Genomic DNA, 26643 nt, shown 5'->3' with positions numbered 1-26643 from the left:
TAAATTTGCTTGTGTTGATCAGTTGTAAAGTATATTTGTTATTTCAGCTTTTATTAAGACAGAATAATTAAGAGATTCCTTTTTTAGAAACTTCTGAAGAATGAGAACATTCTGTTTTCAGATTTCGAAAAGTTTTGTTTTATTGTCAAAGTTCAAAATACAAGGATGAAAACATAGTGACTGGTTTGATACAGATTTACAAGTTGCCTGAGTTTACAAGTTGATTATATCTCTCTGAACATGTTAAAAAAACCCCTTTTCAAATATTTTATTCTGAAAATATCGTGTCCTTTAAAACCAGTTCTTTAAAGATTACTTTCTGAACGTTTTTCTTTGTTAATTATGTTATTTCTCTGTATTTCATTGTTAAGTTTTACCATCTGTGTAATTTCTGCCTTACCATATATAACGTATGTATCCTCAGAGAGCTTGTAGTACTGTATAGCTGCCAGGCTCTTTCCAACTCTGCAGAGTCACAGAATCACAGAATAGCAGGAACATTTATTTATTTATTTATTATTTTGAAAGAGAGACCGCACAAGTGGGGGAGGGGAGAGAGAGGAGCAGAGAGAGCGTGAGTGAGAGAGGGAGGGAGAATCCTAACAGGCTCTGCGCTGTCAGCACAGAGCCTGATGCAGGGCTCGAGCCCACGAATCCTGACCTGAGCTTACACTGAGAGTCAGATGCTTAACTGACTAAGCCACCCAGGCGCCCCAGCAGGAATTTTTAAAAGTAGACTTGAGGGACTTTGGACTTCCGCTTCAGTCGCGATCGGTTCATGAGTTCAAGCCCCACATTGGGCTCCCTGCTGTTGTTAGCACGGAATCCCGCTTTGGATCCTCTGTCCCCCTACCTCTCTCTGCCCCTACCCTGAGCACGCCCTCCGTCCCCCCCCCCCCCCACAAATAAATAAACATAAAAAAAAAAGTAGACTCAAAATGCCTGTGGAAAGTTACCTTTTAAAAATCTAGACATGTAGAACGTAAACCATTTTCTCTTGTGTTTTTAGGAGGTGAAAACATTCAAATGATAGTATGCTAGTTGTCTTTTGGTGCAGAAGTTTATTGTAATAACTTTTTTTGGATGAAACTTTCCCTGGGATTGGAAGTTTTCATGTTCCTTTTTGATTAATATCTGAATCTTCAGTGATTCTTGTTTTCAGAATATAAAGCTGTTTCCGGTGTCTCTTCAGCAGGTCACTTGAGTACAGACCATCGTACAAAATGAGTAACTGATGAGTCAGCGGTATTTTCTTCTTCCCACATTACACAGTAGGGGCGGGGGGCAGTCCGTGAGGACCAAAGGTCGAAATGAGTACAGTAGTTCACAGCAGTCTGTTTGTGCTTGCAGCTCTTCACACTTTTTTGTATATGTTGATGTGTTTTCATTTCTTTTGCTGAAATGATTACCTTTCAGGCCACCTCTGTGGGAGAGTTAACCCTAAGGGTGAATGGACCAGGAGGAGAAAATCGAATCGCCACAAAAAACTGCAGATTTTAAGTCTTTTGTGACCCCGTGAACTTCCACTTACGAGTGAAGTGTGTCCCTGCACACAGTGCCTTGAGGTCATAAATGACCGTAAGTTTCAGTAGTTTCAGTCAAGACCAGGGACATTCTTGGCACTTTTCCTTTGAAGTTCAGGATATTGAGAGCGTGCTTGTCACTGTGGAGGTTTTTGATCTGTCAGCTCACTAAGTTTTGGGAAAATGCAAGATGACAGTTCAAGAGAAAAAGCTGCAGGTCAGGTATTGTCCCAGGATCATTAATGGCCCCTAATTGTATTACTAGGTGATTTTGTGAGCAGGGCTGGATCACTAACTTCCAGTTTACAATTTGGTGTGTCGGTGCAGTTAGGGAAGTGTATTGAAAATTTGTAAACCATATATTTACCAAGTGTTTAATAATATAGTACATCTGATCAGCCTAAATTCCGTTGCATGGAGAATTTTGTTTTCAGCACCGTTGTTCACTGTGGAGGTGGATGATGGGGAGGGAAGCCTCTGACAGTGTTCGCATGGTGTCTGTGTGTGAGCGGTGTAACACTTGGAAATAGGACGTTCCCCGAGACTCTTCTGTTATTAACTGAGATTTGATAAGTAGTTTCTGATAAGCAGGTGTAGTCCTCGGGTTTTGGAGCTCCAAAGACTCAGCCTGAAGCCCACGGGAGTGCAAAGTGAGTGTGCAGGGCAGCCGGTCAGCAGGTGGCAGAGGGTGTGGTGCCTTTGCTGTCCTCCCTGAGCTCAGTCCTGCCTTGCGCTCCAGTTACAGAACTCCCGGAAGGTGGTCTCGAGGTACTCCCTTGATGGGGGGGTTTCACAAAAGAACTAAAGTTGGTGGGAGTGTTCGTTAACCTTTCGAATGCTACAGAACTTTAAGTTGGCGTTTTACGGGGTTTTTTTCTAAAGCAGAATCTTACAGCAGCTATTAAACTCTATTTTTTGAAACAAAAAAAAAGCATTCATTTCAAGAAAATTAAGGGTATTGTTCATCATTTTAGATAATTTAAACAACTTAGGAAGGCACTGACAGATCTCCCAATTTGTATCATATATTCAGACTGCAGTTAACATGTTGTCTTTGAGAAATTCATATAAATTCAGTGGTTTCCTTCCTGAACTGGCAGACAGTTGTAAACCTTGCTATCCAGGCTGCTGGTGCCGGGCTCCATATTCAGGCTTTGAAATTGTCACCACCTCTGTTCATCCTCATCACCTTTTTGTAAAGAGGGCTCAGACTTGAGAGGGGATGACTTAGGTGAGCACTGCCACCTCTCTTGGCCTTTAGTTTACCATGCTCAACAACTGTTATTGCTTGCTTCCTGCTGTGTGCATAATGACTTCAGATTGGAACCGCCTGCAGCGTTCCTACAGGATGTGAGAAATGAATGCACACTGCCACAGTTCTTCACCCTCAGCAACACGCATTTGGCTTGGGACTCGGAGTATCTAAAATCCTTGTTTTGTTTTTTTTTGTTTTTTTTTTTTAATTTGTTTTTCAGAACACCTGTTTCACTGTTAGGAAAACTGAGGCCTGGAGACAGTTTGTTTTATATCACACGATGAAGAGCAGAAAATGGGGCCAATCTAGTTTCTTGCTTCCAAGTCCATTGCAAACAGGACCCAACTCTTGGAAATGTTAGGTGTCCTATGTACGCGTTAGGTCCAAGTAACCTGATACATTTGCAGCCTATGTCACACAGCATAGTTAAGCTTCAGAAGTGCTGGTTTGAAACAGAAAGTTTTAATAGTGCTCTGTACAGTGAGTATTACTAGGGTGAGGGGTACCTCATACCCCAAGACTGAGAGAAGTTCATTTATTTCACTGGACAGTAATTCAGAATTACTGGAGCTGATGCTGACAGATAGTTCACTTGGAACTTTTATGGTGTTACGGTTACGGTGTTCACGTGTTGAATTATAATCCTAACAGGCCTTGGAGTCGTGATCCAGTTATTTATAAAATGGAGATCATATTGTGCTAGGATACATATCCTTTGGAATATCAAACTGAAAGATTATCTAGAGTAGTAGATATTTTTTTTTTTAACGTTTTTTTTTTTAAACCTTTTTTTTTTTTTTCAACGTTTATTTATTTTTGGGACAGAGAGAGACAGAGCATGAACGGGCGAGGGGCAGAGAGAGAGGGAGACACAGAGTCGGAAACAGGCTCCAGGCTCTGAGCCATCTGCCCAGAGCCCGACGCGGGGCTCGAACTCACGGACTGTGAGATCGTGACCTGGCTGAAGTCGGACGCTTAACCGACTGCGCCACCCAGGCGCCCCGAGTAGTAGATATTTTTGAAATCACAACTGTAGAACTTAAATTCTCTTTTAAGTGTGGTATCCCTTTTGCAGGGAACACTTTGTGTTAGGTGTTATTCACTGTATTTTAATATCATCTGATTAGCATTGTCATGTTGGGAAATGTGAAAGCGTGTTCAGTTGCCATACCTGGCATTTGAGCCCTGGTCTTAGACTCTGGCTACTCCTTTGTGAGTCAGCGTGGCGCCCCTGGCTCCCCGGCTCCGGCCTCTGGCTCCCTAGTGATTAGTAATGACTGCGTTGGTTTAATCACACGCTGTGATGCACCTGCCCTAAACATGCTCACAGTAGGTAAGATGGGAGTGTCCAGCGTCACTACCTGGTCAGTGGGGACTTGGGGCGTTGGGTGGGCCTCGAGCCTCTGCTCTTGACTCCTCCTCAGATGCCCAACCTGTTGTTCATCGGTGGACGGGAGGGGGGGGGTTCCTTAAACTTCTGTGTCTGTGTTTAACATTTCTGGTATGTGTCTGTTTTTGCAGTGAAAGGACTTGGCTTACAGATTTTCAAAAAGATCTTTGACCTCCACATTCAATACAAAAAAATTTTAGCATATGTTTGCCACTTAGGAACTTCTTCCTAAGAATAAAATAACTTGTTATTTTAATAATTAAATGTAATTTTTTATTGTCAGCATCACTTTGTATTTGGCTCTTCTGGATGTTTAGATTCCACATATACACATATGCACACATACATCCAGAATCTGGAGGGCATCTGAGATGAAATGAAACCGAACCCACGATAATTTTGCCCCGACCTAAAAATACTACCATTTCCCACATTAACACATCATTTGTAGTCTGCAGCAACAGAGGCTTTTACTTGGAATCATCGTTTTAAAGACCAAAAATTTCTTCCTGCGTGTTTATTGCATGAAAGGCACAGTGTGATTAAAACACGTATTTCCTGAGGTTTTACTCTGATAGGTACTGTGTCAGGAATATAGTGGCCGAGAAGATAGACACGTTCCTGCCCTCCCAGCACGGGAGAGACAGCGTGCTCTTGACACGCTGTGCCGCTGGGCATAATGGGTTTGCAACCCAGGCAGTGGGAAGACGGAGAATCCCAAGCGCAGGCCTTCGGGGTGTGAACTGCAGGGTAGTAGATAGTTTCCTGTTTCAGGAAGGTCATTCTGTGAGGAATTGGTGGGGTTGGAGATGCGTAAGAAGTCAGGTAGTGATTTGGTTCCGAGATGGCGGTTATCGGTAATAGAGATGGGAAGATACAGGCTAATTTGAGAAGAAGAGGTTGAAAATGCATTGGTAGGTTTCTGGTTTGGGCAGCCGGGTAGATGATATGCTGTGTTTCGTTGAGATGGAGGGGTTGTCAGATTTGCTTTATTTGTCTTCAGGAGAAGGGCGGTGGGAATGGATTTTTGTAGACGATGGATTTTGGGGAGCCGATCACTTGCACTGACCTTCAGCCTGCAGTACTCACAGAGGTGGAAGAACACCCCCGGGCGTGGGGTGCGGGAGGAGCCCCTGGAGTCATTTGTGGGCCTTGCGGGGCTGGCGTGGGCTGCCCACTTCCTCTCCCCACCAGCTGGGTGGTGTGCTTTCAGGAGCCAGCTTGGGGTGTTCCCACGCGGGCTCAGGGCACTCCGCTCCTTCCTGCAGTTGTAGGACGTGACTAGTATGGGCTGGTACAGTAGTGTGGAAACACAGGCGCACGACTTTGAAAACTTTGGAGTGTCTCAATAAAAACAAATCACAAGGAAAACTGTTAGGTACATGGGTAAGACTCTATAAAAATTGGAGAATATTCTAGAAGGACTGTGCTTTTCACACTTTGTAACTAAGTTGTACTTTAAAGAAACAAAGGGAAAGTCTTGGTGATGCGTTATGGATGTGGTTTAGGTGAGAGAGAAAGAAAAGAGGGTCTGGTGGACTGAATCAGTCTAAGGAGAAAGCCCAAGCCACGGAGCATACACGAGTTAAAGTGGTGAAGGGTTCACGTGTTGGTGTTTAGAATCGCCTGCTTGAATTCACGGCTACTTCCGGTCACACAGGGCCAGAGCTTGTGTTGCGCTTAGTGCAGAGGAAGAGCATCCGTGGGGCTAAGAAGGGAGGGGGAAAAAGGCTGAGAGTGGCAAGTATGATCCAGCTGCCTGGAGGCTGAGGAGGGAGAGTGCCCAGCACAGGCAGACCTCAGCAGCAAGCAGGTGATGGGCCATCTTCGCAGAGCTTGGAGAGCTTAGAGAGCTTCGCAAAGCTTGGACAGGCCCCCGGCCCCCTGTCTTTATCCTTCCCTGTCCCTGCTTCTCTGACCTTTCGGCTCTTCCTCCCTTGCGCGCGCTCTGTCTTTGGAGACCACCTAGGCCAGGCGTGTTTGAACAGTGCTGGAGGAAGAAGGGAGGATGCAGGAAGAGAGGAGGATGTAGGGTCCCGAGCACAGATAAAGGACCAGCGCTCCCTTAGTTAGTATGTTTCTTCTCCAGATCTTCTTTGGGTGGAAACTGCTGACAAAAAGTCAGTTGTTTTCGTGAAGATTTTTTAAGTTGTGTTATGTTCAGGCTGTATTTGAGGTCCCTTGCTTTGATTTGTGAGGTCCGAATTCCTTTTTAAGTTTTTTTTTTTTTTCCAGTTTATTGATTGATTGATTGATTGATTTAGCATATGCAGACAGGGGTGGGGCAGAGAGAGAGGGAGATCCAGAATCCCAAGCAGGCTCCGTGATGTCATCGCAGAGCCTGATGCAGGGCCGGATCCTGCTAACTGTGAGATCATGACCTGAGCTGGAATCAAGAGATGACCCTTAACCGACTGAGCCACTGAGGCACCTCTGATTTTCAAGAGCTTGTAGGATTATAATTGTTGCAGGATATTTCACTCTCTGTCACCAAAGTGCTAAGAAATCTAGATCTGTTAGGAATACTAAATTCGAGAAAGGAGGGATGCACATTAATATAGGTCTTGAAATAAGGTGTATTTTATCACCACTTATAAAGCTGTTAAATGGCTTTTAATTTTTAAGGAAGCTGGCTTGCCTATTCACATAACAAGATTTTAGAGAATGTCTACAGGGCTGTAGTGAGGACTTGGGGAAGGTAAGTTGCCATCTTTATCACTACCATCTGTTGGATCAAACGGCTCTACTGATTTCGAGTCCTACAGACCCTTTGGAATGTTTTCATGATGTGCTGAATTTCATTCTTCGTTTGTAGAAACACTACACATTCAGGATGTTCTTGCTTTGTTTTGATTTATTGGTTAGCTGATTGACACAGATCAGAAGTACCTTTTCCCAAGACAAAGCTTTTCTTTTAATTTAATGCCCTTGAAAGCTACGTGTCTGTTACAGAATGAAGATATTCTGTCTGTGTCGGGTGTACAGGTTTTTGTTGTGTTGGTTGTTTTGTTTTTAATGTTTATTTTTTTAACGTTTATTTATTTATTTTGAGATAGCACGCGTGCACAAGTGAGCAGAGGACAAATAGGGAGAGAGAGAATCCCAAGCAGGCTCTGTGCTAACATCCGGGATCTATCTCACAAACTGTGAAATCATGACGTGAGCTGAAATCAAGAGTCCAAAGCTTAACCAGCTGAGCCACCGAGGTGCCTCAGTTGTTTTTTTTTTAAACTAATTAAATTTATTTATTTATTACTTAATCACTTTATATGTATAAATAGTTCTGGACTTTGGACAATTTTATCACCTCTAGTTCTGATTCTTTGGCGCCCTCCTAGGAATAATAAGCATACTGCAGTCTGAGCAGCACAGGATTAAGTCAGCTCTGAGCCGCTTTCCAGCTCTGAATTCTGTTATTTGCTGAGATGCTGAGTTCTAAGGTTGCTCACCCCCCCCCCCCCCCCATCTCACTTAACTAGCATCTGCTGTCGGTTGAAAAGCTGTAGTTATGGGACTATAAATTGGAAAGTAATAAAATGTGATCAGCAGTCTTTAAAGAAATGAAAGATTGATAAGGTTGAGGTGAAATAGAGACTTTTTCCTTTGAAAAGATTTGAAGCAATGTACTATCCACAGTTCGTTTATGAAGAGGACTTCTGGGTCTCTTGAAAGACTTTTTTATGATACTGAGTCTGACTTTTCTTTGGTGCAGGTATATGCTGGTACTGCATTTGATCGTTGGCGCTTTTTATGTTCAGCTGTAAATGAGAGAAAGTGAAGATTTTTATGGAGAGTGTGGGTAATCCCAAGAAAAGGATCCTATGTTCAAAATGAAGTTAACAAAACTGTGTCCTAAAGAAAGGGAGAACCACGTATATGCCGTTTCCTAGGGTAAAAATGAATTCTGAAAGATATTGAATGAAGCAGTTCTGCTGTTTGTCCATAAGGTGATCATAGAATGAACTGCCAGCAGTAAGCTGTTTTTTCCTCCTCTGGACTCCAGATACGTTTTACTTGCTACCAGGAGGTTCATGTGTGGCTAAGAAAAGAGATGGCGTTCGGAGAGGTGCACCCCACCCAGCAGGTGGGTGCACCCCACACAGTAGGTGGGCATACCGATCCAAGGAGTGAGGGGCCCGAAGGAGTCAGGAAGAGGGTGTGCTGGCCGCCTGGCCAGTACTGCGGCAGCCCTGGCTGGCCGCGGCTTGTGGTTTGCAACGTGGGAAACAGCTCCTACCTGAGAAAATGTTGATAACAGACAAGCGGAGGTCAGAATACATTCTAAACAGGCTGCACTCAGAACAACTTGCTTTTCAACTCTGGAATGGACTATCTTTGTGAAAAATATTTCTTCTATTTCGCTCCTTCCATTTTAGGTTACATGAAATAGGTTGCATCCTGTCTTGTGGAGGCAGCGGCTTTGGTGTGGAGGTTTCTGGTAGCGTTTAGGCAGGTGTGTGGATTAGTTGAGCTTGCGCCCTGGGAGGATATGCCCCATGTGGTGGGCACCCTTCCCATCTCATCTCAGGTGGGGGGGGGGGGGGGCATGTAACTGCCTGAGGAGATGTTCCTCCACCGGAAGAGGAGTGACTCCTGGTCCGAGGAAGAGGTCACACTTTGAGGGCAGCCGGGCCCTGCCTCTAAGGGTATGACTGCCTGCCTGGGCTTTGCACCCTCCTTTGTAAAATGACCGTTCCAGTCACGAGCAGAGTGAGAAGATGCGATCTTTAAATCTTCATATTGTTTCGCTTGTTTCAAGTGGTATTTAGGCTTCCTTATCACCAAGTGTTGGACTGCTTGGAGTTTGCAGAGATTTAATGTTTTAACCAGAGGGTTAATGAGATGACCTAAACTCTCTCTTTGTTTTGTATTGTATTTTAATGAAAATTTTAGCTAAAACGATCTTTTCAAATAATTGCCCTCTCCAGGGCGAGATCACATTCCATGAACCAATTTTAAGTCTTAAAGCTGGAAGGGACCTTTTTCATTGTGTGTGTGGAATTACTAAATAAGTTCTAAGTTAAAAGCAGTTAGTGGGAAAAAATTTAAATGTAACTTTTGGGGTATACTTCGTATGTAGATGCTTTTCCGATCCTGTCTGGGTAAGAAATAAGTGTGCCTTGTGTCTGATTTTCTGCCCCTTGAGCAGAATCAGATGGAAGTGTAAAAAAAATGAGTCACCTTCCCCATTGCTGTCTCTCTCAGTAGAAGCGCAGGTGTGCACGTGCAAAAGGAAATTTAAAAAATTGATCTTGAAGCTTACTGGCAGCATCTGTTTAGGACTGTTTCCCTACTGGGTGCCAGTTTAAATGTGTAATTAAGCAACTACTCTACTAAAGCTAGATTCCTTTCTTTCGTTTGTCCGTGTCTTTGAGTGCCACAGTTACTGTGGGAAAACTATCTTGTAGATACTGAATCTGGAAAAAACAAAGAGTAACTGCTCTCCTGGAAGCAGGGTTCTGCTGCTCTATAAATGTCCCCACCTTAAAGCCTAAGGTTCAGTCGAGTATATGATCTCTGGAGATCTGTGCTGTGGTAGGTACGTAGACTAATGTGCTCTGAGCTGCTCACAAATTATTCTTCCCTGAGACAGGAACATATAGTTTAAATATCACGTACAGAGCGATGCTGACAGCTGTGAGATAAACACAGTAATGCAGCCTGCGGCACAAGCCGAGTGAATGAGGAACTGTAATTCCTATCATGGTATTTCATTTTCTTACACCTCTATTTAGAGGTGTGCATACTGAGTCCCTAAAAGAAAGTTACTATTATTAACAAATGTCCTTCCAAATCCCAAAACACTGTGATGGTGCTTTAATGATTTGATTTAGCTTCTTTGACCATTTCTGTTTTTTCCACTGGGTTTATTTAGTTTCAGAGGTCTGATAGGTAAACTGTCTTTCAACATAGTATGTCTAGACATTGAAAGTAACAAATTCTGGCTTTTCTAATTGATTCTCAAAGGGATCATATAGTACTTAATTAGGGCAGTCTCTAAGGTTCTCAACAGCCCATTTTCCGTATTTGGATAAAACTGTGTTTACTTATCCAGTTGAATATTCAGTCACTGTTTTTTGAAAAATAATCCAAACAGTTAACGCGGGAGTTCTCAGAACACATGTCTGTGTCGTAGCATCTTGTACTGTCCCTGGACTGCTTGCTCTCAGCCACAGACCAGAGGAGTTAGAAGAAAACTTAGCAAACTTGACTCCTCTCTCATTTTGTGGATGCAAATATAGAAATAGAGTGTTGACACAACACTGCAGCCAAACCATCTGTACTTGAGTGTTACTGACAACAGGAAGCTCTTGGAGGTAAATTGTAAGCCCTTGGGGGTAAAATTGTAACGTATCACTGGTGGGATATATATGAACAATGTGGATTCCTAAAAGAGACTCAGGATGGTAGGAGAGAACCACAGGTGTGGTGAATGCTGTAAAGAACATAAGGCTGTGGGCACATGAAGAAGGAATGAGAGAGGAAAGAGAAGGAGGCCTTCAACGAGGGAGGAGGATCCCAGGCGAGGAGAAGAGAAATGGTGCAAAGAAAGACAGGGAAGTATTGAATGGCTGGGTGAATATGGAGAATGGAGAGTGGTTTGTAGAACTGGAGACTTCTTATTTCAGAACAATGCTTTTAGGTTGAAAAAAGCTGTCTCCTCTGTGGCCCCCATAAAGGAGAATCTCCTCTCCTATGAAATGCGTACATTTCAAGGCCAACTCATAAAGCAAAACAAAAACAAAAACAAAAACTGTATGCTTGAAAATTCCCCAGTAAGATGCAACATATCCTCTCTCAACACGGCCAGTTTTGTTTTGTTTTGTTTTTCTTGGCGTTGAATCAGATCACCGGTTTTATTGTATAAAAAGATGAAGTTAAATTTGGCTTATATTTGGGCACCATGTTGATTTATTAAAAAGTGCTTATTTTAAATATTAAAATCATTATGTGTGCACTGGGCAATATGAAGGTCACCATAGAAGGGGGGGGAAGAATGAAGGAAGCTGCAGGTACTTTGAGGTCCTGTCACAGTGGGGGCGCCCATTGGCATGCATTGACAGGGCGAGCTGTCTGCACCGCGGAATTTCCATACGGGCACGTAGATTTGAATAGCAGAAATTATGTGTGTGTATATGGACTAGCCCACTGGACTCAACTAGCTTGGTGACCTTGACTGAGTCATGTCTGAGCGCATTTTCCCAGGCTGCTAAGTGGGCATGAGAGCTAAGAAAATTGAGGTTGATTGAGTGACTTTGTGAAGCATTTAGTCTAACCGTTGCATGACACAGATCCAAATACTAATTCATTCCCTTTTTGGATTTCTGATCCACAGACAAATCATCTATGTTTACACACTACCCTTTTGTAACCAAGAAAAAAAATGTTCATGTTGTTCTGGAGTCAGGAAGTCTCCAGGTCTCTATCTTTGTTTTGATTGTTGTAGAAATTATCAAATTCTCAAACTATGATTGTGTCATTGTTATTTGCAAATCCACTGAGGTATGCCAAGCACATGTATGAAAATAAAGTTCTTAACCTCTTCCAGTTTATTCCTTGGGTTATTTCCACTTTTTGGCTATTCCGCTATTTGAATATTCACGTCCAAGTTTTGGGGGTGATAATGCTTTCAGTTCTCTTGGGGATATACCTAGGTGTGGGAATGCTGGCTTATGTGATGTCCTTGTGTTCAGCATCCAAATGTTTGCCAAAGTGGCTGTGCCATTTTACATTCCCGCCAGCATTGTGTTAAGATTCCAGTTCTCCACATCCTGCCAACACTTGTTACTTGTCTTTTTGATTATAGCCATTCCAATGAGTTTGAAGTGGTATTTTGTATTTTGATTTGCATTTCCTAATGACTAATGATGTCGAGCATCTTTTCATGTACTTATCAGCCATTTGTATGTCTTTGGGAAAATGTCAATTCATACTCTGCCCATTTTTTTACTTATTTGTCTCTTATAATTGAGTTTTAGGAACACATTCTTCTCTTTCTTTTTCTGTGTATATACACATATCCCTTATGAGATATAATTTGCAAATATTTTCAACTATTCTGTGGGCTGTCTTTTCAATTTGGTAGTGGTGTGCTTTGAAGCACAAAAGTTTTTAATTTTGATGAAGACCAATTTATTTTTAATTCTTTTGCTTGTGCTTCGGTGTCCTATGTAAGCAGGCATTGCCTGATCCAGGCTTAAGATGATTTACTCCTGTGGTTTCTTCTGAGTTTTATAATTCTAGCTCTTACATTTAGTTTAGTTGAGTGTAGTTTTGTTTTTTATTTTAGAGAGTACGTGAGCAGGGAAGGGGCAAAGAGAGAGAGAGACTCTTTTTTTTTTTTCTTTTTTTAAGTTTATTTTTTGAGACAAAAAAAAGGGCAGAGGAGGGGCAGAGAAAGTAGGGAGGACAGAGGATCCAAAGCAGGCTCTGTGCTGAAAGCAGAAAGCCCAGTGTGGGTCTCAAACTCATGAACCACGAGATCATGACCTGAGCCGAAGTTGGACACTTAACTGATTGAGCCACCTGGGCACCCCATAGAGCGAGAGTGCGGCTCTGAAGCAGGCTCCATATTCAGCACGGGGCCCGACAGAGGACTCGATCCCATGACTCTGCGATCATGACCTCAGCCAAAATCAAGGGTGAGATACTCATCCAACTAAGCCCCCCGGGTGCCCCTAGGTTTTGTTTTTGTTTTAATTTATTTTTAAGGAATATCTATGCGTAATGTGGGGCTCAAGCTCATAACCCTGAGATCAACAGTCGCATGCTCCTCCAACTGAGCCAGCCAGGTGCCCCATATTTAGGTGTTTGATTCATTTGGAATTAGTTTTTATAGAGAGAGTGAGATAAGGGCCCCACTCCATTCTTTTGCGTGTGAATATCCAGTTGTCCCAGCACCACGTGTTGAAAAGGATTTTCTTTCCCCCATTGAATGGTCTTGGCACCCTTGTGAAAATTCACTGGCCATAAATGTGAGAGTTTATTTCTGGACTCTTTAAGTTCTTTTGTTCTGTATGTCTCTCCTTATGTCAATACCACACTGTCTTAACTGCTGTAGTTTTGTGGTAAGTTTTGAAATCAGGAAGTGTGAGTCTTCCAGCTTGTTCTTTTCAAGATGATTTGGCTACTCTGGGTCCCTTGTATTTCCATAGGAATTTTAGGATCATCTCATCAATTTTTGCAAAAAAGGCAGGTGGGATTTTGATAGGGATTGCATGGATTCTGTAGATGTGCAGTGTTGCCATCCTAGGAATACCATGGCTTCCGGTCCGCGAACACAGGCTGTCTCCTGTCCATGGAAGCCAGGCATCTGTACATAGTGCTCCTTTTGCCTTATATCAGTGGTTCTCAAACATTTTGGTCTTGGGACCTTTTTACACTTCTAAAGATTATTGAAGATCTTGAAGAACTTTTGTTTATGGGGCTTATCTGTATATTTGCATTAAAAATTACGACTCAGATTTAAAAAGTTTTTCTTTAACAATAATAGCAAAGCCATTACATGTAAAATAAATATCATTGCTTATGAAAAGGTAGCAATCTTTTCCAAAACAAAAAAATAATTTAATGAGGAGAATGGCATTGTTTTGTATTTTTATAAATCTCTTCAGTGTCTAATGTAATAGAATCTCAGGTTGCTTCTTCTGTGTTTCTGCATTTGATCTGTTAGTGATCTGTTATTTTGGTTGAAGGATGAGAAGGAAATCTGACCTCACACGGATGAATGGCTGGAACAGTGAGGAGTGTGTTAACAGTCCCTTCACATAACCTTGACTCTTCTCCTTTGTAACCACACCAGAACTCCACGGCAGTTTGCGAGCAGACAAAGGCAAAACAGCATCTTGGAGTTGTTGTGACAATTGGTATGATCTGAGGGCCCCTGGGAAGGTCTCTGGGACCCCTGACAGGCACAGGCCACCCTCTGAGACCCCCTGTCTTAGAGAACAAGACTGAGTTGTGAATTTTCACAAAAAAAATGGTGTGACAGCTGATGGGCATTTTTATTAATCTGTATTGACAACCCACTGGGAAGGGTCCTGGTTGCTTTTCCTGCCAATCAGTACTTCTGTTGTTGGAAAGGTACCGCACGGGGGGCTCTGAACTGTTCGATGCTTGCTTGGTAAACACAGCACCAGCAAGCTGGATGAGTTTCATTAAGCATGTGTGATTATAAAACAATAAGGTATTTGGAAAATTGAGACTGCAGAAATGAAACAACGTAAGACACTATCCTGGTGTTTTAACTCTTGGTCATACATTGTTAGTCATCTAGTGTATTACTTTTAAATATTCACAAAGTCAGCTGTGTGAATTTTTAAAATATACTTGTAATTATACTGTCCACAGTCTCATATCCTGCTTATTTAACCTAAGGTAATCTCTGAATCTTTTAAATAGTTGAAATATATTGTGTTAGTTTCTGCTTTTCTGTATTTTTCTTTATTTTTTTATTTTTATTTTTTTTGCTAAAGCTAAACATTGTTCATGAGATAGTTTACATATTTTTGTATTAGTGCAGATTTTAAACAACAGTAAGTGTGTGAAGTTTCAGATGGATATTGGTAACTATGTCCTAATTAGATTTTTCTTTTTACTTTTCATTACAGAATACTTTAACCACGGAAGTAGAGAGGGCAGGCGGTATAGCAGTCCTTAGTGCACCCGTCATCCAGTTCTAGCTGTTAGCCACTTGCCGCATTCTTGCATTTTTGTTTTGTGTTGTCTCTTAAATTTACCAAAACAGTTTTTAGCATATTTTAAAGCAAATTCCGGATATATAATTGTACCCATAGTCTTTTAGTTTGTATATCTCACAGATAAGACTTTTCCACAGCCACACCACCTGGATTGCACTCAACAGAATTAATAATCATTCTATAATATCCTTTATTACCTAGGCAACATTCAGTTTTTCCTGTCAAAAATGTCATTCTAGAGTTAATTTATTTCAGTCTCGTTACAGTTCTCACATAAGGTTATTTTGGTTAAAGCTTTTGTATTTTGTAGCAATGAAAATCTCTTCCATTTTTTCATGTCTTAGATTTCGTGCAGAAATGAGGTCATCTGTCTTCTAGAATGCCCCACATTTTAGATTTAGCTAATGGCTTTGTGTTGGTGTTATTTAACGTGTATTGCCCCAGAATTTCCTTTAAATTGGGAGTCAGATCTAGAGGTTTGATTAACTAAAGGTTCTTTTTTTTTGGCAAGAAAACTTCATAAACGGTGCTCTTTGCTCACACCAAGAAGAGTGTAACGGCTGGTTGTTACACTTTCAGTCGTGAGATTGAAAAGTGGCTTCAGTGTCCATCCGATCTAGCCATTATAAAGTTTTCTGTCAGCTCTCTGCCCGATTTCAGCAGACGTCGATGGTAATTGCCTTGCCTTCGTTACTTCATTAGATGTTGCATTATTGTGATTTTCTACTTCAGTCGTCCCCGCTTATTAGTGGTGCTTCCTGCGTAGAGAGCAGCTCGCCCCGCTCAGCTCTTCGGTTATGCCGCTGCCGTCCTCCAAGGAAGGCGGGCTGACGGTTGTTTGCCTTTAGGAATCTTCAGAAGAATGAGTTGGAATCCTGACAGTCTCCGCAGGTGACCAGCGTGGTGGTGTTTTGAACTGTCGTGGATCCTAACGTGTTTGTTACTCATTCATTCTTTTTGCTCCGCACGTTGTCCGTGTGTGGCCGTGAGAGCCCTTCACACTTGGGAAGTGAAGAGGAAAGATGAGGAGAGGCCGAGGAGTTGTCACAGTGTGGAGGAGATGAGAAGTCACACCTAAATGCGATGTGGGGTCCTGGATGGGACCCCGGAGCCCTTAACAAATGTTTAATTATGAAACAGACATTTCTGGTATATGGGAAAAGGATTCTTTAGAAATAGATCTGAGAGGGGCGCCTGGGTGGCGCAGCCGGTTAAGCGTCCGACTTCAGCCAGGTCACGATCTCACAGTCCATGAGTTCGAGCCCCGCGTCAGGCTCTGGGCTGATGGCTTGGAGCCTGGAGCCTGTTTCCGATTCTGTGTCTCCCTCTCTCTCTCTGCCCCTCCCCCATTCATGCTCTGTCTCTCTCTGTCCCAAAAATAAATAAAAACATTGAAAAAAAAAATTTAAAAAAAAAAAAAAGAAATAGATCTGAGAGGACCGTACCGTCCCAAGTGTTTAATAAGATTGATAAAATTTCCAGGTGTAGCCTTGACAGATGAAATGTAAAATGTCCGGTTAGCATAGAAGACCACGAGATAGGAGGAAGGGCCCTTTGGTGTCGTCTTTCTGCTTTTCCACGGCGACGGGTGAAATCGAACCAAGGAAATCACTCCTTTTGTTTGGCTCTGGAAGGCCGTTGTGAAGGCTGCCTCTGGACACTGTCACCACTTCAGACCGCTAGGTCTGGGGCCAGCACAGGCTTTGCTTTGGTGGCACCTTCCCCCACCCTGTCCCCAGCCTGCTAGTCCAGCCCCGAGACCTGCATTCTGGCCATTTCTGGAGGCAGTCGTTGAGGCCTCAGGATGGCTGTGGTCTTACAATGGGTGCCTGGGAGGCTTGTTTTCTGCTGGAGCTGTCATCAGTGCTGCCCTGCCAAACCGTCTTCTGGATTGAAACATTCGACCAGGTCTGGTTGTAATGCTGTGTGCCTTCTGTGCTGCCCACACAGGAACCCCTGTTTCCGGGTGTAGGGCCTGAGGAAAGCCGTGTGTGCTGGCTGGGTCGGTAATGAAGAGGTGGACTGGTGTGGCATCAGGATCACTGGTTCGTGGCTGGGGCGCCTGGGACAGATCGGGCCTGCCGTGCTGTCGTCCCAGGACACTGCCACGACTTCCTTTCTTTCTTTTTGTGGTGGAGCGTTGCCAGCATGCATGGGCACACTGGACCGGGAGGCACGTATTTCTGACTGGAAAAAAAATGGAGGTAGTAGATGTAATAAAGGATTCTTTGTCATTGTATTCCCCCCCCCCCCCATTTATCTATCTTACCTTGTTTTTAACCAAACATTTTTTCTTTAAGAATCTTAGAAATCCAGCAGTTAATATGGTAAAGCATCTACAGTACTTTCTGTGATTTGTCAGTCTGGTTACCGTTCTGTGTCTTTATTTTTTGGATTTGATGTTTCGTGAGAGTCGATGTAGTTTCTATTACAGTTTCATAAGTATTACAAACTATTACACTTCAACGTTTGTCATTCATCCTGTATTTTGGAAAATACTGACCTTTCTGAAATGGATTTGTCCCAAGTATTTCTTCTTTGCGTAGTTGGTACTGCCAAACCTGCCTAATAGCACGGAAGTGATTTTGTGCTTCTGATGATAGAGTTGACCAGTGCATGAGATCGCCTTTGATCATCAGATTGTTTCATTATAACAAGCGTTTTGCGAAGTTCATAAGCTGGTTATTGAGAGAAGGGAGCGCCGTCGCCATCATGGAAACCAAAAACCTGCATGGTCACCTCGTGAGACCGATAGCTAGCTTTTTAAGTCTCTGTATCTGACATGTGGATGCTGTGTTTTCAGAAGTGCCTGAGAGATACGGGGATTAAATCCAGTCCTTGGGGTGCTGTAAGGCGGTGGAGGTCAGGCCTGGCTGTCTCGGAACCCTGGTTCTCAGACTGATCTGATGAAATCATGGGTATTGTGGTCCCGCCTCATGGACCAGAGTTACTGTGTACGCTGTTCGGGAACATCAAAGGAGATACGTTGTTTGAAGTTCAGGGTCTAGCTGTTGAGCTGAGCCGGAAAGGCTGCTAGCTTCACAACTCTGGTCCTGCTGTCTGGAAGTGCTTTTCCGTTGGTGTGGGATTCCTTTTCAACTACTTACTGTTCAGTTCTTGATAACTGTTGTCCTGGAAGAAAATGAAATTGATGGTGCTAGTCAAAAATGATACGTACATATAAATTTGGGATTCATCAGATCACAAATGGGAGTTCTGTTAGTTTTGTAATTTTCCGTTTTTAAAAAAATGGTTTTGTGGGCGTCAGTGGGTTTGTATGTGTTAGCACATGATTTCTAGTCTTGGTATATTCTTGGCTTAGTACAAAGGTGTAAATCGCCGGCAGATTTCTTTGAACTGCTGAGACTCCAGAGGGATAAGCACATGAAAACCTGAGGGTTTGCAGACTTCCTAGTCACTTAATTGTAAGAACCCCTGGTGTTCCGTACTTCCAGTTACTGATGTGCTGTCTTTGTCGTCCCACAGCATCCTTCGCTGGCCATTCAGCTTCTCCCAGTGCGGCCACCAAGTAAACAGCTCATGACTTCTGATCAGGACACTAAGGTCGTGGCTGAACCGCAGGGCCAGCGAGTCCAGGAAGGGAAAGACAGCGCTCATCTGGTGAGTGCGGGTCGAGGCCAGAATTGGCCTGATGCCTTCCTCTCCTCTTCTTCTGGTAACAGATGCTCCTTTGGATTTCAGAAGTAAATCAAAGTAGTAACTCTGGCATATCTTATAAGCTAAATATAGGAGTTATATTCTGAATCAGTTTATGGGTAGCTTAGTAGAGGAAGCTGTAAGTACTTAGGTGATAGAGAAAACAAATAACTTTAGACACTTAGAGCTTTTGGATTTTAAATTCCTAAGAAAAATGCAGTGATTTATAAATACTTTAATGACATTGTACCTGTTGTACTGGTATGTATGTAAATAATTAATTTAAAGAATGTATTTAAAGAATTAATTATAAATTTTTTATTTTGATTGCTTTTGTTTATTTTAAGATTTTATCATGTCAAGCAAAAAACAGATTTTTCTTAGTTTTCCCCACTGAAGTTATAAGGAATTTTAATTACGGTGGTCAGGCAGAATTTTAAGATATTTTAAGTTTCAAGGCTCCTTCCTCTTTCTGAATATCTCACTGAATTTCTTTGTCATGTAAAAAATGTGTTTTCCTCAGTGGGTTTTGTTTTTGCTAAATCACTGTGGTTTGAAAATGCTGCTTTATATCGTAATGATGGTGTGTTTGCTGTTTTCAATTTTACAGATGAATGGTCCCATATCTCAAACCACTTCTCAGACCAGCTCCATCCCAGCTTTGAGTCAGGTAATTCAGTTCTGAGATCAGTCACTGTGGAGGCCCACAGATACTGCCTCACAACAAATATTTATTATAACAGAATTAGAAAACGTTGATGTTTCCCAAGAAAGGGGGATGAAGTGGGGGAGAGACCCACATGGGTTGGAAGTGTTCAGTACCGTACATCCTCATCTGGCTTGTGTGTGTGTGTGTGCTGTGTGTATAGTTCTAGACGCAGTGTGCCCTGTGTTCATTGAGTGTCAGAGACTCATCACATTGTTTTTAGTGTTCACTGATAATCTGCTGCATGTATATGATTAGCTCTACATTTTGAAACCTGTGTTTTTTAAAGTACACAAGTTACAGTAAGCTTTTACTAAGAAAATTGGTTTCACATTTTAGTTGTGGTTAATGAAAGAATAAGGAAATGGAGATCCATTGGTTTTTAAATCTTGCTTTAACCTCCTGTGCCTGTGTCAGGTGTGTTTGGAGCCATGCTACACTTAGCTTGGCAGTCTTCCAAGTGATCTTACAAAACCAGGCATAATTTAAAAAAGAAAAGGAAAACTTGTAAAGTAATGTTATAAACTTTATAGTAAACTTCATTTATTTCCCCAAACTGTAAGCAGTTCATGTAGAAATTGGAGACTGGATTGCTGATCTACTTTTAATAAGGTAGAATTTTTAAAAATGAAAGATACCCTCCAAAATATTATTTCATTGTTATGAAATATAGTTTTTTCGTATATTGTATTGATGTTTTAAATGAATTCTATGATGTTTTAAGTAATTTAAATTCTAAATTTAAGACCTTTAGTTGTCTAAGGGAAATTATACAGAAATCATTAAAAAAATTTTTTTTTAGAACTAATCTCCCTCCTTCCCATGGTTGATTTACAGTCCAACATAATATTCAGATAGATATCTTTTTAAAACGTATTGCAGGGCTAAAAATTAGATTTTGGCTTCTGAGGTTTTTTTGCCTGTTTTTTCACTTGGTTGGTAAGTATTGAGACAAGACCTATCTAGAAGAGAATGGAAACACTTGAGCCAGAACTCAGCATTTCATTTCTGTGCAGAAATAATTTGCAACTAGTACTGCTTCACTTATGTTCTTTGTCATTTTTAAGAGTCAACGCCTTATAAAGACATGTGGCAAGTTCTTGGTCCAGCCCTGATTAGTATTCAGGACCCCTGGTGTCCCTTGGGCAGATCCCATCTCTGATCTGAGGTTTTGTAAAGTGGATATGTTGTTTACCAGTGTTAACAGGGTGTTGCACACTTAGGTTTTCACAGTGTTGCAGGATTTTTTACCATAATACCTGGGATTCATTGTCTCGCCACTTTGAAGAATGAAGAGGTGGACGCAAAATGAGCAGCAGGCCCAAGTTTATTAGAGTAGAAGATCAGAAAGGAAGAATAGTAGGAAAGCTCTCTTTACGGAGAGGGGGCTTTTCCAAATGCCCGTGACTCTAGGCAAGGGTCCTCATTTTAGAAGGTTCTGGTCTCCCTTCCCTTCCCCCTTGTTCCTTCTCAGGTCCCATCCTTATTGGCTTGGCAGCTCTAGGTGCTGGGTTGTCCCTTCCAATGGTCTCGATGCAGTTGAGTGAGGAGTCAGACGGGTCATGCTTCCCCTATATAACATAAGTTTTATGACCCCCTTTTTTGAGTTAGGCATTTTGATTGTCAGATTCCTGAGGGGACCCTGAGGTGGTGGTGGTGGTGGTGGTGTCTGTTACACTCTGAAGAGGGACCTTTTGCCTGACAGGGTTGGCCCTAGTCAGACACTCCCAGCATTGTTCCAAGAAAGGTGTGTCCCCATCCAGGGACCTCAGGTCCTCATCTTTCCCTCTCTGCCTACTTATCCTATCTTTTTCGTGTCATAACAGAATCCTTAAATAGTGGAGCCGGAAGGTGCCGTAAGGGACATCTGGGCTTACAGCATGTGTGTCCTTTAATAAAGCTTTATTTATAACAAGCTTGAGCGTCTTCACAGAAAATCAAAGAGTGCACACATTTTTGTGTAGCTGTAATCAGCAAACATCAATTTCACCCATTTTCCCACAGGGCATGATTTCATCTGTGTGTCTCCTTGTACCCGGTGTTGTATATTTTCTTTACGTTACGGTGCCATTCTTCCTTTAGCCATTTGGTTTCTGCGGCATTTGTACGGTTACTTCTTTCCCATTACTCTAGATGGCATTGCTCTGAAAGCTTTCTGGCTGCCATTCTTCATGGTGCACCTGAGTGTGTGCATGCGGTGGCGGGTTTAGTGGCTGCAGATGTTGATGCTCAGTAGTCTGCAGTCATTTCGATTGCTGAGTGAGCATGTGTCACAGTCTCTGGAAGGTTCAGTCTTTCCCCCGAGTTGGTGTGAGTAGGAGAATTGCCGTAGTGATGCCCAAATAAATGTCTGAACAATTCAGGAGCAGCTTTGCGTTTAGCCGGTGGTAATACTAATCGTATTTATTATACAGCTCCTTCCTCCTCCCCCCCCCCCCAAGATAAAACCTTACTGAGAAGTAACTATTTACTACAGCCCTAGCTAATCAGCGAGCATCAGAAATTGATCTTTGACAAAAGGAAGCTGAGACCCAAAGAGGCTTAAGTCATTTCCTCAAGATTTCTCAACTGCAGTGTGGCAGAACCATGATTTGAACCCAGGCAACTGGCTTCAGAGTCCAAATCCAAAGATACTTCCTCTTTGGCATCTGTTATCTCATTGAAAAAGAGAGACAAATGGAAAATAATACCCCAGACAAAATCCATCTCTTTGCCACGTGGCACAATTTGCATTGTTTCTGAGTGGATGAAATTACTTGGAATAAAAATGGAGGATTTTAGGTGGGGAATAGTGTGATTTACCTTTTAGGAAGATTATTTTGGCCTCATTACATTTTTATATATTATGGGTTGCAGTGAGTCAAGCATGGAAGCAAAGAAAGCAAATAAACTACTAAGGAATGAAAGCTTATAAGTGATGGTGGTGGGTTAGACTAGGAACGAGTGGATTTCAAATTTATTTTGGAAGTGGGTTCAAGTGATGATTGGTTGTAGAGGTTGGGGTGAGGAAAAGATAAACCAGGGGTCGTTGAGCAACTTGATGGATGGCATTTTCATTTTTTTTGAGATGGAAAAAACTGGAGAAGTAAAGGTTTGTGGAGAGCAAATTCTCTTGTTAGAAATTAAAGCAAGCAGTGAAGTGGGCAGGTGGGGCCAGGTGGACCTCAGTAGAGAGGTTAGAGCCTGAGATGTAATTTGAAGTAGACAAATGGATGTTTTATTTTATAAGTTTATTATATAGAAAAGACTGTTAAAACTATTGTAAATATGGGGAGGCTCAGGTGGCTCAGTTGGTTGAGTGTCCAACTCTTGATTTCAGCTCAGGTCATGATCTCATGGTTCATGAGATCGAGCCCCAAGTTGGACTGTGCACTGAGCATGGAGTCTGCTTCATGGGGATTCTCTCTCCCCCTCTCATGATCCTCCCCTATTCTCAAAAATAAATGAAAAAACTTAAAAAGTAGTGTAAATATGGATTAAGGGTATATAGTTGAAAAGTAACCAAATTATTGTTTGTAATAGAGTCAAATCCAGTCCTCCCTCCCCCCCCCCCCCCCCATAATTTTTGCCTATCCTGATGGTTTTTATGTCCTACAAGGGCATTCTTGGCTATAACTTTTCTCTTCATTGATTCATCCTTTTCTAATCATCTGTATTACTTGTGTATTTGATTATATTTTAAGAAGTTATTCTTCATGTTATTAAAAAAATTTTTTTAATGTGTTTTCTCTTGGGAGTTTTAAGACACATAAAGACATGAACTGTGTAACGTACTTCATTGATACTTTGCAAGGCATACTTTACTTAAATTGAAAAGTTTCATTAGCATCAACATGGCATAATTGACAGTTTAGTCATTTATTCTACAAACTTACCTTTATATGTATCATCTATATATCTTTCTGCTTACCATAGGGATTACATATAGCATCAAAAGTTACAACTGTCTAGTTTAAATTGATTTCTCCTTAACCTCAATAGCACACAGAAACTACTTCTGTCAAGTTCTCTCCCTCCCTTATGTTACTGGTATCACACATTTCATCTTTGTCACTATGCCCAACAATATCGATTGATAGTTTTAATCCTGAAGAAAATAAAAAGCGAAGCTGTAAGGCAGAATGGCAGTGATCCTGGCTCTTGTGCCTGTTCTTGTTTCTCCTTCACCAGAGAGCTCTGCATCTTCTAGAATCTCCAGTTCCTGTGTCCTGTGTTTTCACTGCAGCCCAAAGGACTCCTTTACCTTTTCCTCCAGGGCAGACCTGCTGTGAACAAACTACTTCAACTTTTGTTTATCTGGGAATGTCTTAATTTCTTCTTCGGTTTTGAGGAGTTTTGCTGGATAAGGACTTCTCAATGGACAGTGTTTTCTGTCCGCACTTGATCACCCACTGCCTTTCTTCCTGCAAGGTTTCTCGTGCTAAATTGGCTAACATTCTTATCGAGGACCTCTTGTACTTGACAAGGAGTTTTTTCTTGCTGCTTTAAAGATTCTTTGTTTTTTGACAGTGTGATTGTAATGTGTCTTGGTACGGGTCTCTTTGGGTTTATTCTGCTTTATGTTTGTTGAGATTTGGGATTTGTAAATTCCTGTACTTCATCAAATTTGGGAAGTTTTGGCCACTGTTCCTTCAAATGCTCTCTTGCCCTTCCTCTCCTGCCCCCACCATGGGGCCCCCACAGTACGTGTGTTGGACCTCTGGTTGGTGTCTCATAAGTAAATCCTTGAGGCTCCACTCATTTCCTCCTTTTTCTTTTGCTCCTTTAGATAATTCCGTTTGTCCCTTGTTCAGATTTGTTGCTTCTTCTGCCAAGTCTGCTGTTGAACCCCTCTAGTGAATTTTTCAGTTCAGTGATTGTACCGTTCAGCTCCAGAATATTTGTTTGCTTTTTTTTTTTTTTAAATAAATCTCTCTCTGTTGATACTCCTGTTTTGTTCCTATATTGTTTTATTGGTTAACTTTAGTTCCTTGTCCGTGTTTTTCCTCAGCTCTTTGAGCATATTTAAGATGATTATGTTTTTATTTGCTTGCTTTAAATATTTAGAGAGTGGGAGAGCATGCTCGTGTGTGTGAGTGGGTGAGGGGCAGAGAGAGATGAAAGAAAGAATCTTCAGCCGGCTTCATGAGCAGTGTGGAGCCCAACATGGGGCTTGATCTTAGGACCCTGGGATCATGGCCTGAGCCGAAATCAAGAATCAGATGCTCAACTGACTGAGCCACCCAGGCGCCCTTAAGATGATTGTTGTTTTTTTTGAAAAAAAATGTTTTAATGTTTGTTATTTTTGAGAAAGAGAGAGAGGGAGGCACAGAATACAAAGCAGGCTCCAGGCTCTGAGCTGTCAGCCACAGCGCCCGACGTGGGGCTTGAACTCACTGACTGTGAGATCATGATCTGAGCTGAAGTCCAACACTTAACCAACTGAGCCACCCAGGCACCCCAAGATGATTGTTTTAAAGTCTTTGTGGAATAAATCCCATGTCTGAGCTTTCTCAGGGACAGTGAATTCTGTTCCTTTGAATGAGCCATGTTTTCTTGTTTCTTTGCATGCCTTGTGATTTTTTGTTGTTCTTGCTGAGAATTGGGTGTTTGATTTTATTTATTTATTTTTAAATGTTTATTTTTGAGAGACAGAGACAGCACAAGCAGGTGAGACACACACACACACACACACACACACACACACAGAGAGAGAGAGAGAGAGAGAGAGAGAGAGACATAGAGAGAGAGAGAGAGACATAGATTCCAAAGCAGATTCTAGGCTCTGAGCGTCAGCACAGAGCCTGATGTGGGGCCCAGACCAACGAACTGGGAGATCATGACCTGAGTTGAAGCCGAACGCCTAACTGACTGAGCCACCCAGGCACTCCTGATTTTATTTATAATGTGTATGACGTCTCATTGTTTTGAGACTTTCCCAAACTAATTTGGAGAGACTATTCCCTTTCATATGTGTTCGCTGAAGTCTCTGTTCTTTTGACTTGTGTTCAGCTAATATTTTGACAGATTTCCTTTAATACCATGAACTGAAACAGACCAGACACCTTCTTCCCCCTCCAAAACAAGAGAGAGAGTACAGTTACCCTTCCCAGTCTTCATACTGCCTCTGTTCTGAGACAGTTCGTCACTGAGTAGTTCAGCTTGGTTGGAGACTAGGGATCAACCTGAGGTGAAAGCCTAAGGTCTTCTCAGGACTTTTTTTGAGCGTACGTCTTGACTGGATGTGGCTTTCAGAATTTCCCGTATACATGGCTGCTTTTGATTACCCTGATTTCCCAAAGAGTTGCACCCTATTCTTTTTGAGCTTCACGTGGTTTCTGGTTGTGTCTCCACCGGTAACCCCTTGCCCCAGGGGGGTGTGATTTTGAAGCTGCCTTACAGCTTTTATGAGCATTGCCTGTTACTTCCCATTTGTGTTCTGAGTTAAGTGAGACAGGGAAAACTCCAGCTAGGATTGAACACATGTACACACTAATTTGCAGATAAGGTTTTACTCTGTTCCCTCTGCAGAGTTCCGGCAGGGTGGGGTCTGGGAGCCCCCTAGACCAAGACCACACCATGCCACAGAAATGCCTACCATGTGGAGGAGAGCGTTTTCTCTCTCTCTCTCTCTCTCTCTCTCTCTCTCTCTCTCACTCTCACTCTCTCACTCACTCTCTCTTTTCCTCCTTCCTTTCTTCCTTCCTCCCTCCCTTCCTTCCTTCTTTCCTTCTTTCCTTCTTTCCTTCCTTGTTCAGTGCAGGGCTTGAACTCATGACCCTGAGATCCGGAGTAGGACGTTTAACCAACTGAGCACCCAGACGCCCCATGGAGAGTTTTTTCTTGCTGTGTGTTTGCTTAGTTGCCATAAACCTGTGATTCTTTTTCAGAGCTCCCTATAGAGTTGGTTTAGAAGCTTCTGGTTGTTTTCTTGAAATTTCTGTAGGGGAGTTTAGAAGCTTTGAGCTTCTTAGTTCACCATTTTGCTTGACTTTTTGTAACCTTTTAAATGAGAATTTTTTCTAGATTGTTGTTAAATTGTTTTTCTAATAATATATAGAACTACTGATAAACTCTTAATGCATGTAATTTTTACCAAATATAAAACTTGATTGCCCAAACCAGTAAAATGCAAATTGATGATGTTCATTTAGTGTGGCAAGTGATGTTTTGCTGGCACTAAAGCTGCTTCACCAGGTACTTGTGGTCTGCTTACCCAGGGTTCCTTTGAATTTACCACAGCCTAAGCTGCTGAATGCCGTGCGAACGACTTTCCCATAGCTTTTCTCAATTTGTGTCTGAGGCATACCGGAGTTACTTGGCTCTCACCAGGCATGAATGAATTTGTAGCATTTTAAATCCAACTCTCTTTCTGGTAGAGTAGGTCAATTTAAGTATTGTCACACAGTGCCACTGTGCTACTAACCTTATGT

The 26643-nt window shown here is 42.1% G+C and overlaps 1 protein-coding gene across 3 annotated transcripts in view; it reads left to right on the top strand.

The window, feature by feature from the left end:
• Positions 1-26643, top strand: part of LARP4B (La ribonucleoprotein 4B) — a 93220-nt gene that overhangs the window by 6711 nt on the left and 59866 nt on the right. For 2 of the 3 annotated variants that reach the window (XM_043563343.1, XM_043563344.1), the window contains exons 2-3: positions 18355-18489; positions 19136-19195. In XM_043563343.1, the coding sequence (XP_043419278.1) occupies positions 18409-18489; positions 19136-19195 (141 nt within the window). In that variant the 5' untranslated portion in view covers positions 18355-18408. Of the gene's footprint in view, positions 1-18354; positions 18490-19135; positions 19196-26643 lie in introns of those variants that run through there. The other variant, XM_043563342.1, reaches the window with a different exon arrangement.

The sequence above is a fragment of the Prionailurus bengalensis genome, chromosome B4 (assembly GCF_016509475.1).
Source record: "Prionailurus bengalensis isolate Pbe53 chromosome B4, Fcat_Pben_1.1_paternal_pri, whole genome shotgun sequence".
NCBI lineage: Eukaryota > Metazoa > Chordata > Mammalia > Carnivora > Felidae > Prionailurus > Prionailurus bengalensis.
This window is presented reverse-complemented; position numbering and strand designations above follow the sequence as displayed.